Raw genomic sequence first — 18565 nt, 5'->3', positions numbered from 1 at the left:
AATGCATATAAAGTATATTAATTAAAGGTAACTTTAATAAATAACTTCTATATTTCGGCAACGTCACGTTGCCATCTTCAGGAACATAAAGATAAGGTATGTGCACGCAGGCATTAACAAAAGCAAATGAGGAAGAAAGCAAGAAACTAATATTGTTCATAAAGTCCTAATGGTGCACTTTGGTGGGCTAATTTGGTTGACTTGGCAGTTGGGCTGAAGTTCTCAAAATGTAAGTCTCCCAAATTTGGGGTAGTTTCATGCACCCAAATTTGTTGAGGTTAGGGACGTTTTTTTAGAGCTGCTGAAGATTCCTTGAATAATCTTTCGTATTTAAACTTGCTGTGGTGTATTATTTTTGTTTTCTTCCAACGAATTCTATGGTGGGTATCTAAGGCATGGTCTGCCAGCCCAGAGCGGCTGTACTGGTGAAACCGGATGTAGTCTGTGTTCTGAAATCCTGATATTTGTTGTTCTGCCTGTTTGGCCAAAGTAGGACAATTTGCAGTTGCAAGGGACCTGGTATACACCAAGTAGGTCTAGGGGAAGTGGTTGGTCTTTGGTAGAGCGGATAAGGGATGCCAACTTTTTATATAGTCTGTAACAAGAAGTAAGGTCATATTTTCTGATGATATTGGTTATTTTTTCAGAGGTGCCCTGGATGTAGGGGATGGTGATAGATTTGGTGTAATCTTTATTATGAAGGGGGGTTGTGGTTTACTGGTTTGAGTATTTTTTGGATTTTTTTGGGGTTATAGCAAGAAAGTGTTGTGGATGTGGTTTAGTTCAGTAGTTAGGGCCTTGTCATCTGAGCAGATTAATTTTGCCTTGTTATATAGTGTTTTTATAACCCCATATTGTTGTGAGGGGGGGGAATTGCTGGTGAATGTATCTGCCAGAATGGTTGGGTTTTCTGTAAACAGAGAAAACCAAAGATCCATCAAGCTGCGGGTGATTAAAGTGTCTAGGAAGGGGAGGGTGTTGTTTTCCTCTTTTTCTAAGGTGAACTGGACTCTGGGGTGTTGGTTGTTTAAGTGTGTTAAGAAGGAGTGGAGTGAGTCTGAGCCATGTGTCTACAAACTGTCTACAAACAGACAGAGGGGACAGCCATGGGTTCACCACTTTCCCCACCCTTGGCCAATTTCTTTATGGAGACCTTTGAAGAGAAAGCCTTAAACTCCGCCCCACAAAAACCCACTATTTGGCTTCGTTACGTGGATGATGTGTTCGCTATTTGGCCACATGGCTCAGACTCACTCCACTCCTTCCTAACACACTTAAACAACCAACACACCCCAGAGTCCAGTTCACCTTAGAAAAAGAGGAAAACAACACCCTCCCCTTCCTAGACACTTTAATCACCCGCCAGCTTGATGGATCTTTGGTTTTCTCTGTTTACAGAAAACCCACCCATACTGGTAGATGCATTCACCAGCAATTCCCCCCCCCCCCCTCTCACAACAATATGGGGTTATAAAAACACTATATAACAGGGCAAAATTAATCTGCTCAGATGACAAGGCCCTAACTACTGAACTAAACCACACCCACAACACTTTCTTAGCCAATGGCTATAACCCCAAAAAATTCAAAAAATACTCAAACCAGTAAACCACAACCCCCCTCCACAATAATGATTACACCAAATCTATCACCATCCCCTACATCCAGGGCACCTCTGAAAAAATAACCAATATTATTATTATTATTATTATTATTACCATGGGCTACTCCAGGAGTCCTTAGACTCATCGAGGGAGGCCCTAAACATCATGTTCACACAGCTGTTCAACATTCTCACAGTATCTATCATACCTTGCCTTGAACTCGCTCACTGTCATAGCACCCACAACAGACTCTGGCAGCTTATTCCACTCATTTACCACTCTAAAAGTAAAGAACCCAGCTCTAACACCCCTGCTAACCACGCTCTTGCCCAGCTTCCATGGGTGTCCCCTAGTTCTCCCACCACCAGTCCTGATCTCAAAAATATCATCTGAATTAATCCTATAGAATCCTTTTAGCAATTTGAATGTCTCAATCATATCTCCCCTCTTTCGCCTATCAACTAGTTTCTGCAACCCACAAATCTTCAACCTGTTCTCATATGGTTCATTCCATAGACCTGCTATCATCTTAGTCACTCGCCTCTGGATCCTCTCAACCTCCTCCCCATCAAGAAGGAACCGAGGTGACCAAATCTGGGCACAGTAGTCGAGATGAGGTCTTATCAGGGCTCGGTACAGAGGTACAATAACTTGTTTTTCTCTGCTCGTCAAGGTATTTTTCAACAACCAAGTGAGTTGATGAGCTGATTTAGCTACTTTCGCAATGTGCCCCCTAAACTTCATCTCCCTATCCACCAACACTCCCAAGTCCCTGGCCTCATCAATCTCTTGGAGTACAGTTCCACCAATGTGGTATACTGCTGCTAATCTTTTCACTCCGAAATGCATAACCTTACATTTTGTCACATTAAATTGACATCCATTCTCCTTAGTCCAGAACTCCAATCTATCTAAGTCATCTTGCAAGACTTTGACATCTTCTGCATTCACTATCGCCCTACCGAACTTTGCATCATCAGCGAACAAATGAACTGTCCCACTTAGACCCTTCCCTATATCGTTAATGAACAGATTAAACAGCAGTGGTCCAAGAACAGAACCCTGTGGCACACCACTAGTCACAGGCCGTTTTTTGGACTCTACTCCTGAATAAACTACTCTTTGATATCTCTCCATCAACCACCCAGCTATCCATCTCACCAACCCTATATCCATTCCCATATGTTGTAGTTTATGGATTAGAATTCCATGTGGTATCCTGTCAAACGCCTTTGCCAGGTCCAGCAGTATCACTGTAAACCCATTTCCCTTATCCAGTTCAGCCGTCACCTTGTTATAAAACTTGAGCAAGTTACTGAGGCATGATCTACCCTTCACAAAGCCATGCTGTCCTCTGTACAGTATCTCATTTTCATCAATCCATTCCTGTATTTTTCCCTTGACTACTTTCTCCAAGACCTTGACAACGACTCCTGATATGCTGATCGGTCGGTAATTTGCAACCATAGTCTTGGATCCTCCTTTATGCAGTGGAACTATTTTCCCCTCTTTCCATGCCTTCGGGACTAAGCCAGACCTGAGACTCAGATTAAACAACATGGTCAAGGGCACTGATAATTCATTAGCCGCTTCATGCAAGACCCATGCCGGTATACCATCCAATCCCACAGATGTATTTACATTAAGGTTCTGTAATAGACTATTCACCTCCACTTCATTCATCACAATTCCCATATAAACTAATGGTTCCTTCATTTTTTTAACGTCACCACCTGGATGATATACTTTTGCAAAGTGCGCGCTCAGTAACTCCACTATATCGACTGGTTCAGTGAACTCTTTACCATCGTCACTCCTTAAAATCATTTTGCCATGTACAGTTTTTTTCTTGCTTGCAGCATATTGAAAGAACTGTTTGGGATTCTCTTTTGCTTGCACAGAGCTAGTTTCCTTTCATAATCGGCTTTTGCTGTTTTTCCCACACTCGTTACCCTTCTAGCCTGTACTTTATACCGTTTGTGTGCCTGCAGGTCACCCCTTTCTTTAAATTCCCTCCATAGTTGTTTCTTTTTTTGCAGCTCAAGCTTAATGGTGTTATTCATCCATTTAACCCCTCCTTGTTTCACTATTCGGACCTTAGGTATACAATCAGCCATAACCTCTTGTAAATGCTCTTTGATCACTTCCCATGCTCTATCGACGTCCAGCCCTTGCAGTTGTACATGCCATGGCACTGATCCAAGCAATCTCCTAAGCTTGTCATACTTGCCAGCACGGTAATTCCACATATACCCTGTCTTAATCACAAATTTCACACCTTAATATCTTAATATACCTTAATATCCTCAGAAAATATGACCTTACTTCTTGTTACAGACCATATAAAAGGTTGGCATCCCTTATGCGCTCTACCAAAGACCAACCACTTCCCCTAGACCTGGTGTATACCAGGTCTCTTGCAGCTGCAAATTGTCCTACTTTGGCCAAACAGGCAGAACAACAAATATCAGGATTTCAGAACACAAAGACTACATCCGGTTTCACCAGTACAGCCACTCTGGGCTGGCAGACCATGCCTTAGATACCCACCATAGAATTCGTTGGAAGAAAACAAAAATAATACACCACAGCAAGTTTAAATACGAAAGATTATTCAAGGAATCTTCAGCAGCTCTAAAAAAACGTCCCTAACCTCAACAAATTTGGGTGCATGAAACTACCCCAAATTTGGGAGACTTACATTTTGAGAACTTCAGCCCAACTGCCAAGTCAACCAAATTAGCCCACCAGAGGGCACCATTAGGACTTCAGGAACAATATTAGTTTCTTGCTTTCTTCCTCATTTGCTTTTGTTAGTGCCTGCGTGCACATACCATATCTTTATGTTCCTGAAGATGGCAACGTGACGTTGCCGAAATATAGACGTTATTTATTAAAGTTACCTTTAATTAATATACTTTATATGCGTTGTTAATTCCGTAAACTAATTACCAGTTGGTTTTTATCAACATATGACATACTTGACTGTTGCCAGAGTACTTGATGGCCAGCAGTAGTTGTATAGAATGCTAAGCCTGATTTGTGTTCCCTTCTTTTTTCGACGTCTTTTATATGTTCAGCCATGCAAAGTGTGGTCTGCATTCGTAAAAAATTTAACTTCCTTGGACCTTGGATACAACACGTGTGAGCCACAGAACGTGGCAACAACTAGCATTGTTCCAACAAGTATACAATATCGAATGTTTTCTTTTGTATTCGGGTTCTCAATTAATGTTCACAGTTTGTGAAGTCAAAAAACATCCAATTGACTATTAGTTATCAATTATCTTTGGTTGTTGTATTAAACTTTTATACACCATTACCCCTGATCATGTAAGTCTTATGACGAACGAAACTTGGCAGGAGATTTTATTCTTTTATTTTTATTGTTTAATAAACATGTGGTTTCAATACCAACAACTATCTCTAGAACTGCTTTCCCACAGAAACTTCGCTTACATAAATTATGTATATTTTTGTCATCATTAATAGCCAATAAAAGAAAGAGTTAATGGCCTATAATTAATATATAATGAAAACAGATATACTCCCTACGATAGTAGTCACATGTACATTTGACTACTATCAGTGGCACATATAGAAGATTTCACATACCTCACAAGTTATGTTACCACAGGATGTAATATCAGTAGCCTATCTATTCATGTGTTGAAGCTAAAGTGCTGAGAGGACATATTCCTAGTGCAGAAAATATTGCAGTGCTGGAATATTTACAGCACTATGAAATTATTAAAAATTAATTTTAATGCTTACAATATTTTATCTCAGTCACTGAGACATCTTTAGGGATTACAAATAACCCTTGTAACACACTCAAATACAACACAACACTAAGTGAAATATGTGGGTGACTAAAGTCCTATCCAGGTCCTACCTATGATGGCAAAGGAAAAGAGATATAAGATATCAGAAGAAAAACGTTTTTCGATAGTGTTAATGGTGTCATTTAATAGAATATTGGTCAACAATGAGGTGATGTCAAAGCTTACCAATATATCTGTATTATTAAAAATTAGATTTTCAATCAAGGTTTTAAAATGTGTAGTTTTTTTTTAGTTTTTTTATATAGGATGTGGTAAGTCTAGGGAGGGGGGTAAGAGTCAGCTAGCTGTTTTGACAGTTTGTAGTATGGTGCATCAGTGGGATCTACTATAGTTCTTGGGGGGGGGGGGGAGGGTTCTTAGGTTTGTGGATTTTAGGTAAACCATATAGCAGTAATATTATATTTTTATAATAAGAATTTATTTAACCCCAACATATTTCATCCTGTGTTAGGATATCATCTGGGAGAGAAGAGAAAACTAGCTGACATCATTCAAAACCTGAATCTCAAGACGAGTGAATCAAGTAGCATGCGCTTTCTTCCTCATAGGTGTTAGAGTTCAAATAGAAACAATGGATAGCTTTAGTAATTCAAATACAAAGGTCGCATAATTTACTCATTAGTACAAAACAAAAAAAAAAAATTTAATGATATTCTGAACAGTTAATCATGATTACTTCCCGAAACTTTGAGACTGGCATGCAATCTACAGCATGTATGGCCCTACTTACTTTTGGCAGTACATACAACGGTGGTCTGAAAAGTTCTCGGCCTAACAATGAAAAAACAAATTTATAATTTCAAAATTATTTTTATTTTACAACATAATCTCCCTTAAGATTAATACATTTATTCCAGCGATGCTCCAGCATCATTATCCCATCCCTGTAGTGGTCCTCAGTAAGATCTGCAAAATACCCCTCTACAGCTGCAATCACCTCTTGATTCAAAGAAAAAAGCTGACCAGCGAGGAAGAGTTTTAGTTTTAGGAAAAGAGATGGAAGTCTCTCAGAGGGAGCCAAATCTGTGGAATAGAGTGGATGTTCCAACAATTCATAGTGCAGATCCCTTAATTTTCCCATTGCCAAAACACCTTTGTGGGCAGGTGCATTATCCTGATGAAAGATGATTTTTTTCTTCTGCAAACCAGGTCTTTTCTCATGAATTTTTTTGTCTAGTCTGGTTACAAGATCGGAATAATATTTCCAGGTTACTGTTTGACCCTTTTCAAGATAATTAATAAACAAAATGCCTTTAGCATCCCAAAACACTGATGGAACCGACTTCGTCTTCTTTGGAGCTAAACAACCGGCTTCTGCCAACTGTTTTGACTGCTGTTTGGATTCTAGTGGGTAATGTTAAATCCAAGTCTCATCCATAGTAATAAATTGATGCACAAAATCAGTTTTATTCTTGTTAAAATGCTCCAAGCACTGCTCAGAGATTTTCATGCGAGTGCATTTTTGATCTGCTGTGAGCAAGTTCAGCACCCATCTTGCACAAAGCTTTTTCATATGCAATTCTTCATGCAAAATATCTCCTACAAGTTCTTTTATAATGCCTATAGTCTCAGCAATTTCATGCACTTTGACTCACCGGTCATCCAATACCATGTCGTGCACTTGATCAATGATTTCTGGGGTTGTTACACTTTTTGGATGTCCTTCACATGAATCATCTTCAAGGCTGGTATGGCCACATTTAAACTTGGCAGTTCATTTCTTAATTGTCGAAAACAAAGGAGAAGAGTGCCCATAAACTTTTATGAACTCTGAATGAATTTCTTTTGGAGTAAACCTTCTTTTAACTGCTTTTATCCATTTCAAGGGATACAGAGAACACTTTCCCTTCAGACAGCTATATAAAACAAACTATTCGATAGAATGACTTGCAATTTCATATGGATGCTTATGACAGATGTAACTTAGCAAAAAATAAATAAAATATTGCTGATAGCGTTGCCATTTATGGTCAAGGCCAAGAAATTTTCAGACCACTCTCGTATACTAAAATTGGAATTATACAGAAAAGATTAGCATGTCCCCTGTGCAAGAACGACACACAAAATTGTGATGCATTCCACTTTTTTTTTTAAGTGGGAAATGAATTTTATCATCAGGTGTGAAACTACTTTCCCTGCTTATTGGAGGCCTAAAGTGCCTTGAAAAAGTTAGATGTTTGGTCTCTAGAGCAGGGTTTCCAGACTGGTAAAAAAAATACAAAAAAATATATAAAAACTGATAGATATAGAAAAAAAGAAATCCTTAGCCCACCCATGGTTCAAAATCTAATATAAGAAGTTGGAAGTTTATTTTCCACTTGGTTAGACTATAATAAATTTAGTTTAATCCTTTACCCAAGTGTAAGCAAACAAAGTTTGCACCTGAAGTATCTTCAGGACTGATGCAACTCATAATAAAGGTGGACCAAGCTCTCATCACCCCTTGTCTCAGTATCTCCCATAATGCAAAGCACATCTCCTTGCGGACATATATAATGCTATGCATTAAAGGAAGGGCCACTACCTAGACCGGTTCCGACCTTTATTGAGGTCTCATCAGTGGGAGCCAGATTCCAAAGTGGCGATGTGCTTTGCATTATGGGAGATACTGAGACAAGGAGGGATGCGAGCTTGGTCCACCTTTACGATGAGTTGCTTCAGTCCTGAAGATACTTCAGGTGCAAACTTTGTTTGCCTACACTTGGGTAAAGGATTAAACTAAATTTATTATAGTCTAACTAAGTGGAAAATAAACTTCCAACATCTTTCTCTAAATTGAGAGTAAATTAATAATAAGGTGGTACAACGTTTGGCAACTCGCATAAGTAAATATGACCTCTCCATTGTTTCTGCCTTAGTATCACCACTTCTGGGTCTGGCTCCCACTGACGACACCTCAATCAAGGTTGAAACACCTGTCTGGGTAGTGGCCCTTCCCTTAATGCATAGTATTATAGATGTCTGCAAGGAGATGTGCTTTGTATTATGGGAGATACTGAGACAAGGAGTGATGAGAGCTTGGTGATGAGTTGCCTCAGTCCTGAAGATACTTCAGGCCTTTGTTTGCCTACATTTGGGTAAAGGATTAAACTAAATTTATTAAAATCTACTATAGGTTTGCAACATAAAATAAAAAAATAAAATCAGAGCAATAAAGAATTGGATGTCATAGTACATTAGCTAGTAGTTAAGATCTCATTGATGTCATATATTTTTACAAGTTTTAAGAAACAGTTAATTAAATTTAAATCTACTGGCATCAAGAATCTTGGGTTGATTCCAAAAGAACTCTGTTTAGTATTAATGGCATGGTAAGCAAGGCCAGACTTGTCATTTAGAGTCATTCTAAGAATATGATAGACACTAGACAAACAGACAGGTAGTAATTTATTTTTGGATGGTAGTTTCATTATATTTATTAGTAATCATGGTGATTTTATTTAATTCTTCCAATAAAAGGGAATCAGAAGAATTTCATGTAGTCATTGCATGACTTTGTGAATAAGAGTTTTGACAATACCTGTCTTATACCATCTACCAAAAGGAAATTACCAACATCATATTGGAGGCTTAATGGATTGTATACAGCACTCAGAAAGGATTAAAACAGAATTTAATACTTCCTATATATTTCGTTTCAGTGAATGAGACATCTTGGGATTACAAAAAAACTAATGTAACATCAAAAACAAATAACACACAATACTAAGCCCAGCCACGTGGGTGACACTAAAGTCCTATCTAGGTGGAGTGCCCTCTAAGGGCAGTTGTAGGTGGACTGGAATGTAAATTGGGACCTCTGGTGATAAGCGTTTCCCAAATCTTAGGAAGCTTAATGCAACCATATTTGTTGAGATTTGGTTGATTCCTGAGAGCTGCTGCTGATTCTAAGAATAGTCTCTCTTTTTTGAATTTGCTGTGGTGGAGCATTGTGGTTTTTTTCCCATGAGATCCTGTGGGTTGTATCCAAGACATGGTCAGCCAAGCCTGACTGACCATAGTTGTGTTTGCGGATGTATGACTTATGTTCCCTCCAGGTGGATAGTGGCTGATCTGCCTGTCTGTCCAAAGTATGCCAGTTTACATGAACAGGGTACTTTACACACTCCAGGTACTGAGAGAGGAGGGAGCTGATCTTTTGTAGAGCGGATAAGGGTAGCAAGTTTGCGGTGGGGCTTAAATGTTGTGTGTAGGTTGTACTTTTTTAAAATCATAGCTATTTTTTTGGATGTAGGGTATGGTGATGGCATTTCTAAATTCTTTCTGAAGAGAAAACCGAGGAGAGGGGGAGGACCTGATTATTTTTTTAATACTGTGATCACTGTAGCCATTGGAGAGGAAAGTGTTGTGTATGTGGTCAAGTTCAGTTGTAAGGGTGGTTCCACTGGAACGGAGATTGTGGGCTCTCTTGGTAAGAGTTTTAATAATGCCATATTGTTGAGCGGGGTGGTGGTGGGAGAGTTTGTGAATGTATCTGCCTGTGTGTGTGTGGGTTTTCTATATACAGTGAAGGAAAGTGTACCGTTAGGAAGGCGTGTAACTAAGGTGTCTAGGAAGAGTAAACAATTGTTCTTTTCCTTTTCCATTGTAAACTGGATTCTTGGATGTAGGCTATTGAGGTGACTGAGGAAAGGATCTAATGTGTCTGGGCCATGAGGCCAAATAGAGAACACATCGTCTACATATCTTAGCCAGATAGAAAGTTTGAGAGGGGCTGAGTCTATGGCTCATTTTTCAAATTCTTCCATATAAAAATTGGCAAAAGGGGGTGAGGGGGGAAACCCATGGCAGTTCCCTCTATCTGCTTATAGATTTTGTTCTTCCAAGAAAAATAACCAGAATTGATGGCAAAGGAAAAGAGATCTAAGATGTCAAAAGGAAAAACGTTTTTTAAAAGTGTTAACATATCAATGAAGGGAATATTGGAAAACAATGAGGAGATGTCAAAGCTTACTAATATGTCTGTGTTATTTAAGGTTAGATTTTCTGAGGGTTTTAAAATGGGTAGAGTTTTTTGATATAGGATGTGGAAAGTCCGGTGAGCGGGGGGGGGTCAGAGAGCTGGCCAGCTGTTTTGACAGCTTGTAGCAAGGTGTGTTAGTGGTATCTACTATAGGTCTTAGTGGAGAATTAGGTTTATGGATTTTTGGTAAACTGTATATTCAGGGGGGGGGGGACGGGAACGGAAAGGTTTGGGTTTTTTTGTGATTTCGGGGGTCAGGAAGACACTTTTTTCAGTAAATTTTTTAATTTGTGTTTTTGTGGGGTCGTGTTCTAGCGGGGTGTAGGTAGAGCAATCTCAGAGGATAATCCCCATTTTCCAATTGTATTCCATTAAGAACGACAGTGGCATTACCCTTATCTGCACTGGTGATGACAATACTATTTTCTTTTCGTAATTTCATGAGAGCAGTGCGTTGGGCAGACGATAAATTACTTTTTGGAGGTGGAGATTGGGTGAGGATGTAGGTGATGTTAAGTCTGATGTTATTTGCTAACTCCGGTGCTAAGCAACAGATGCCACGTTCGACATTGTACATCACATCAAGCACGCACTTCTTTAGGAGCAACCGTGAAATTGTGGCCAAGGCTTAGAGCACTGACTATATAAAAAACTCTACCCATTTTAAAACCCTCATAGAATATCTAACCTTAAATAACACAGACATATTAGTAAGCTTTGACATCTCCTCATTGTTTACCAATACTCCCTTAATTGATACATTAAAAATAAAAAAACGTTTTTCCTTTTGACATCTTAGATCCCCTTTCCTTTGCATCAATTCTGGTTATTTTTCTTGGAAGAACAAAATCTACAAGCAGATAGGGGGAACTGTCATGGGTTCCCCTCCCCCTCTCAACCCCTCTTGCCAATTTTTATATGGAAGAATTTGGAAAACGAGCCATAGACTCAGCCTCTCTCAAACCTTCTATCTGGCTAAGATATGTAGACGATGTGTTCTCTATTTGGCCTCATGGCCCAGACACATTAGACCCTTTCCTCAGTCACCTCAATAGCTTACATCCAAGAATCCAGTTTACAATGGAAAAGGAAAAGAACAATTGTTTACCCTTCCTAGACGCTGTAGCCTTCCCAACAGTACACTTTCCTTCACTGTATATAGAAAACCCACCCACACACACACACAGGCAGATACATTCACAAACTCTCCCACCACCACCTCACTCAACAATATGGCATTATTAAAACTCTAACAAAGAGAGCCTACAATCTTTGTTCCAGTGGAACTGCCCTTACAACTGAACTTGACCACATACACAACACTTTCCTCTCCAATGGCTACAGTGATCACAGTATTAAAAAAATAATCAGGTCCTCCCCCTCTCCTCGGTCTTCTCTTAAGAAAGAGTTTAGAAATGCCATCACCATACCCTACATCCGCGGCCCATCCGAAAAAATAGCCGTGATTTTAAAAAAGTACAACCTACACACAGCATTTAAGCCCCACCGCAAACTTGCTACCCTTATCCGGTCTACAAAAGATCAGCTCCCTCCTCTCTCAGTACCTGGAGTCTGTAAAGTACCCTGTTCATGTAAACTGGTGTACTTTGGACAGACAGGCAGATCAGCTACTATCCACCTGGAGGAACATAAGTCATACATCTGCAAACACGACTATAGTCAGTCAGGCTTGGCTGACCATGTCTTGGATACAACCCACAGGATCTCATGGAAAAAAACCACAATGCTCCACCACAGCAAATTCAAAAAAGAGAGACTATTCTTAGAATCAGCAGCAGCAGCTCTCAGGAATCAAAAAAATCTTAACAAATATGGTTGCATTAAGCTTCCTAAGATTGGGAAACGCTTATCACCAGAGGTCCCAATTTACATTCCAGTTCATCTACAACCATCCTTAGAGGGCACTCCACCTAGATAGGACTTTAGTATCACCCACATGGTTGGGCTTAGTATTGTGTGTTATTTGTTTTTGATGTTACATTAGTTTTTTTTGTAATCTCTGAAGATATCTCATTTACTGAGACGAAATATACAGGAAGTATTAAATTCTGTTTTAATCTTTTCTGAGTGCTGTATACAATCCATTAAGCCTCTAATATGATGTCCTCACAGCACTTAAGCCTCTACACACGGAAATTACCAACTTTCACTTTTCCTTCAGTCTATCAAGTGCTTTGTTTGTGTGTGGACTTTATTTTGGACAGAAAGATCATTCTGCTGAGATTAGAATCCAAGCACATGAACACTACATCAAATTCTAAGAATCTGAAAAGTGGGGCCTTGCTTACCATGAACCTGACACTAGATGAAAAGTTCTTTGGAATCAAACTAAGATTCTTCACTTCAGTAGATTTAAATTTGATCATCTGTTATTGGAGTTAAATGAATTATATTTTTCTGTATATGTGTCATTCAATTATAAAAATATATGTCTGCCACCCATGTTCCTTTAAAACATCTAGCTGGAAGTAAGTTACCAGCCTGGTCAATCAAGTTGTTAATGTCTGCACTCTCCAGTGGGTTTGAATCCTGCTATGGGCATGGATATGTTTTGTGAGATGTCTTGAGGATGTAAATGAATTTCATCACACAGCATAGGCCTGAAGTGGCTTGAATAAGCTGCACGTTTGGTCTCTAGAGATGGATTTCTAGATTACTTATTATTGTTATTATTTTGGTAACCTCATGGAGTCAGACTCATCATGGAAGGCCCACTCTACCAGCCACATGTCTATCATAATGAACTTTGAAGTGCTTTACATTCCCTGCATTCATAATGTACTCTAGCAATGCATTTCACTCACCAACAATTCTCCGCGTAAAAAATATCTACTCTTCACACTCTTCTTCACATCTCTACAACTTTCAGGGATGGCCTCTTGTTCTTCCCATCTTAACATCCACTCTTTTTATAATTTCTTCTATATTAATCTGAAAGAATCCTTTGACTAAACTTGAAGGTCTCTATCATATTTCTTCTTTTCCTCCAATCCACCCAACTCTGTAATTCACATTCCCTAAAATTCTCTGCATAACCAATGCTCCAGAGTCCTAATATCACTTTTGTTATTTATTTTTGGATCCTCTCTAATGTTTCTGCATCACAAAAAAAACCAGGCCACCATATTTGAGCACAATAGTCCATGTGTAGTTAAACTAATGCCTTATATAGAGGCCCCACGACCTCCTTATCTCCACATGTCAGTGATCTAAATCACAGCAGCAGTACGATAGGCAGTATTCATAACACTTGTAATGTGTCCTCGAAAAAACTTTAGTCCACTGTCTACCACATCCCAAGATCACAAATCTCATCCACTTCCTGAGTACAGCTCCACCAATACCATATGTAGTCATATATTTCTGTACCCCAAAGTGTAACACCTTGCATTTATTAAAATTAAAACTACAACCTCATCTAGCTTTTAGCCCATCCACGATACTAATGCTAATGTACTATAGACTAACAGCCTTTCATGAATGGAATTGATATATAAAAAAAAAAGCCTGGTAGCAATCATTTCAAATCATTTTACCATTAGAAACAGAATTATAACAGGGGGTAAAAAAAAAAATTCAATTAGTCTTAACCAGGTTTCACATCACTGTTTTACATTTTTTTCACTATTGTTTTATACATACACACACACGCACAATGAACAGCTCATCAGCTGTGCCTTAAACTCATTTACTGATTCTATGTTTGCACACTCTGATTACACTGCATTCATCGACAGCTCTCCATGCAAAAATCCTTCTCCTTACTCCCCTGCTGATATACACTCCTTATACAGTTTCCAGACAGAGCCTCTTGTTATACCCATTCTCTGAAAAATCTCTTCCACATTAATCCAGTACTTGTATGCCATTATTCAAATTAAGTGGATATTGAATCCGACATTATTTCATAGCTGAATAATGTTGGATTCAATATCCACTTAATTTGAATAATTCTGCCTTGCCGAAGTGAAGTTTTTTGGCTCTCTTTTTCAGTAACTTTTATAGCATAATTTTCCATGTGTTCATCTGAACATCCTTATGGCAGTTGACTGGAAATGGGGATTGAAGGATATATCAAGTAATCATAAGTCCTACATCTACATTAGTCAACTGCTCTATAAATTTCCCATGGTTTCATTACTTGATGTTTTAAAAAGATTTTTGTGGTCTTACTCAACGTGATAGATCTATTAGTATTTAGATGGATACCATAGCCACAAAAACATCCTAATAAACTGATTCCATATTTTATTGAATGAAGAAAGTTACTATAGTAACTTTTATTATTATCATCATGATTTTTTCTCCTACTATAGATTTATTAAAAAAAAAAAAAAAAAAAAAAAAAAAAAAAAAAACTTACGTTCCTAATTCATCAGGTACGATAAAGCCATCTGGAGCAAGCTTGGGTTCATTTCCAGCCCAAAAATATGCATCTGAAATAAAAATGATGTAATTTAAATGAAAGACAACTTAACATTTTAGGTTATAATCAACTTCATAGTAAGAACACATTACACTGACAGAATGCATTTATTATATTTATCCCTCAAGAGTTAAGGTAGCATCAATATAGAGATAAAAATTAAGTATAAAATCAGTCTTTACTGCAACTTCAGCTTTTTAAATCATTAGTCTGGTATTTCTATTCCGAACATGTTCTGTACTTGTCACTTTCCTTGACACTAAGAAGTGGCCATTTTGCTGTACCAATCAGTGTAAGTTAAATAGCAAACTGTATGTAGTGATTCATGATCACCAATCACTTGTATACACATTTACTTTCGAGAAGCTGTTAAGTTATAAAAGTTTAAACAGTCCCTGCTCTAGAATATAAAATGTACATAAAAAAAACCACTTTATCAACATGACACTATACTTTGTGTTTGCTTGGTGAAAGTTGGCTGTTACGTTAAATATTTACTACATCATACTGTATAAATGATACTGAAAATGCAAACAAAACAAAATGTTATATTTTCAGTATCACTCAAATGCTAAGTTCTATATTGCACTTAACAATAGTTGTAAAATTTGTTTCTATACCATATTTAGTATAAAATTCTTTTAAAAACTCTTAATAGGATTTAATAGTACACAAATATATATTACATTACATTGGGCTTGCCACATTGTGGGAATGGTGCTGAAAGATATTATTGATTAAAATTTTAAAAATTAGTTAATTTAATGCAGCAAAATGTAAAGTCTTGAAGTTTGGGATACGTCGATGGGAGGCTGCATACTCAATTGGAGGAGCTGTACTGGTGGAAGTAGGGGAGACAAGAGATCTGGGGGGTGATGATTGATACAAAACTGAAATTCAGGGAGCATATTGCAAAGGTGATGAAGGTAACCCAGAGGATTGCTACAATACTGAGAAGGATGCTGACCAGCAGAGATAAAAGCATTATCATTCTGTTGTATAAGACTCTGATCAGACCACACTTAGACTATTGTTCTCAAATTTGGTCCCCAGGATTTGAACAGTATAAATTAACTGTGGAAAGGGTACAGAGGCAGATAACAAAGTTGGTTTCAGGACTGTACAATGTTAGTTATGAGGATTGGCTGAAGGAATGTGGACTGCAGAGCTTGGTGGATAGAAGGAGGTGATATGATCATGACTTTTAAACTGAGAGGCAGTTACAGGGTTGACACTGGGGAGTTTTTGCACTTGGTGGAACAGCAGGAAGGAGTAATGACAAGGGGGGGGGCATCCCTGGAAATTGCAAAAGGAAGCTATGAGCAAGATAGTGAGGAGTGGTTTATTTGCATGGAGGGTGGTTGAACCGTGGAATGCATTGCCTAATAGAGGGTGAGAGCAAGAACGGTCAATGAGTTCAAGGAGTGGTATGATAGACTTTGTGTGTCCTGGGAAGGTCCTCCCATAATGGGTCTCTTGACTCCATGGAGGCCTAAATACTAATAATAATTCATTGTAGTTTTTTTGTTTTACATGGGTGTGTGATAGACAGTTATTCAGATTTAAGAAAAACTTATGTTTGTTTTAAAGTAGATACTGTCAGTATGGTGAAAATGCATAGTAGAATAATGGCAGCCAAAACAACCTTGTTGGGTGGGTTGAGTTTTTTGAGATTTTATTCAGTGCAGTATGTGTGAGATGTATTCATTGCAAAATCTGAAAGATTTGTGGAAGGAGAGTGAGACTAATAAATGAATGTGGAGCAAGTGTTTAGAGAATGAGTGTAAGTTGATTGCAGAGTACAAGCACACGATAGTAGGATAGACAATATTGACAGAAGTCCAGAAAATAAATATCATAGATGATTTTAAAGGTATGGTGAGGGTGGTAGATCAGGCAAACAAAGAGGACCTCGATATGGAAACAGCAGGCTTATGTAGTCCTTTATAGGACAAAGCTTGGAATTGAACAATCACAGAAGTGTCAAGATCAGTAGAACTGAGAGGAGAAAAAAGCAAGCGGCCCAAGATATGGAAACAGCAGGCTTATGTAGTCCTTTATAGGACAAAGCTTGGAATTGAACAATCACAGAAGTGTCAAGATCAGTAGAACTGAGAGGAGAAAAAAGCAAGCGGCCCAAGATATGAGAGAGAATGAGGAGAAAAATTTTAGTGATTCCATGATAAGAGGAGTACTTAATGAAAGTGTGAGAAAATCTTGTTTCCTTGGTGTGAAAATCAATAAAATTAATGAAGCTGTGAAAAATTCATTGTTTTGGCTGGTACTAATGACCTGAGAGGTAAGAAATAGTATATGAGGGAGGATGTGAAGGAGTTATTGGAAGAAACAAAAAAAGAAGAACATCAGGTGAAAATATTAAGTTTACTACCATGATGTGATGGAAGTGAATTGCAAGCCTCAAGGCATGGTACAAATGAATCAATGCACAGGTTGTGTAGAAGAAACGATGTAGAGTTTGTAGACCTATGGGCTGAATTTGATAGATGGAAGAATGTATATTTTGCTGACTGACTGCACTTAAATGGATTCAGTGTTAGGTATCTCGACAATTATTCACTGAGTGTGGACACACAAAGTCAGGAAACCTAAAGCAATTAGGATGGATTCAGATGAGTCTGTGTGTGTGTGTGTGTGCGTGTGTGTGCGCACGTGCAGGTACATACACACACACCTGCATACACCCTAATCTGTGAGTGTGTGCAGGCATGAGGTGATGAGTGTGACCAAGAAATGCAATATCTAGTCTCTCAAGCAACAATATTGGATGAGATAGTCAATATAAGATTGAAAAGTGGTTGGGGTCTAATGGGATGTTACAGTTTAAGTATATGAGGTAGTATCAGAAATAACAGGAAGAGGTTTTGGCATTGGTTAGTGCAACCTTGCCAAAAGTTATAGGTACAGTGATACTTCAGCTAACGAGTGACCCTGCTAACAAATTTTTCGGATAACAAAGATTTTTTTCACTGTTTTTCGGACTCGGCTAACGAATATGGATTCGGCTAACTAATGTTTTAGTGCAGGCGTTCCCAACCCTATGCCAGCGGGCACCATGGTGCCAGTCGACCAATTTGTGTGTGCCCGCCGCTGTTCAACCACGTATAGTTTGAAATAATCACGTGCATCACACAACAATTCATGGCATGCATTAATGACACATGACGAGTATTAAATGCATACAATGTAAAGTAGATGCGCATTCGAAGTTGTTCATTATCTGTTGCTGGTTATATGCGCATAATTTTAAGTGTCTTGTACTTAAATTTTTGAAATATTTTGATTTTTAATGAACCTATAATTTTAACACTGACTGGGAGGAAACATATTGTTTCGTTAATTTTAAAGATAATTGTGTTTGTTTGTCGTGCAACAGTAGTGTTGCAATTCCGAAAAAACATAATATGTTGAACGTCACTTCCAGACAATGCATGGCACTTTTAATACGAATTATCCACTTAAATCTAAAAAAAAAAAAAAAATCGAACCTGTCTGCCCAACAGTCGGATTTCACTAGACATGTGGTAACATCTAAAAATGCCACCATTGCTTCTTTAAAAATTTCTCACATGCTCGCAAAGAATAAAAAACTGTTCCAAGATGGCGAGTTGTTAAAAGAAGCATTTTTGACTGGTGCCGATTGTTTATTTGAGGGATTTTCTAACAACGTGAGATTATGTCAGCAATA

The 18565-nt window shown here is 38.3% G+C and overlaps 1 protein-coding gene and 1 non-coding gene across 2 annotated transcripts in view; one reads left to right on the top strand and one right to left on the bottom strand.

Annotated features, from left to right (window-relative positions):
• Positions 1-18565, bottom strand: part of LOC150107281 (protein Skeletor, isoforms B/C) — a 365485-nt gene that overhangs the window by 203377 nt on the left and 143543 nt on the right. The window contains exon 9 of the mRNA XM_090391768.1: positions 14797-14869. Within this exon, the coding sequence (XP_090247894.1) occupies positions 14797-14869 (73 nt within the window). The remainder of the gene's footprint in view (positions 1-14796; positions 14870-18565) is intronic.
• LOC150107282 (U6 spliceosomal RNA) lies at positions 7430-7537 on the top strand. Its single transcript, XR_016548280.1, has one exon. It is a non-coding gene; the product is annotated as a U6 spliceosomal RNA (small nuclear RNA).

Source organism: Typopeltis vanoorti, chromosome 4, assembly GCF_054136105.1.
Source record: "Typopeltis vanoorti isolate ZY-2024b chromosome 4, IOZ_Tvanoo_1.0, whole genome shotgun sequence".
In the NCBI taxonomy this organism is placed as follows: Eukaryota; Metazoa; Arthropoda; class Arachnida; order Uropygi; family Thelyphonidae; genus Typopeltis; species Typopeltis vanoorti.
The sequence above is the reverse complement of the archived record's forward strand: the minus strand, read 5'-3'. Positions and strand labels throughout refer to the sequence as shown.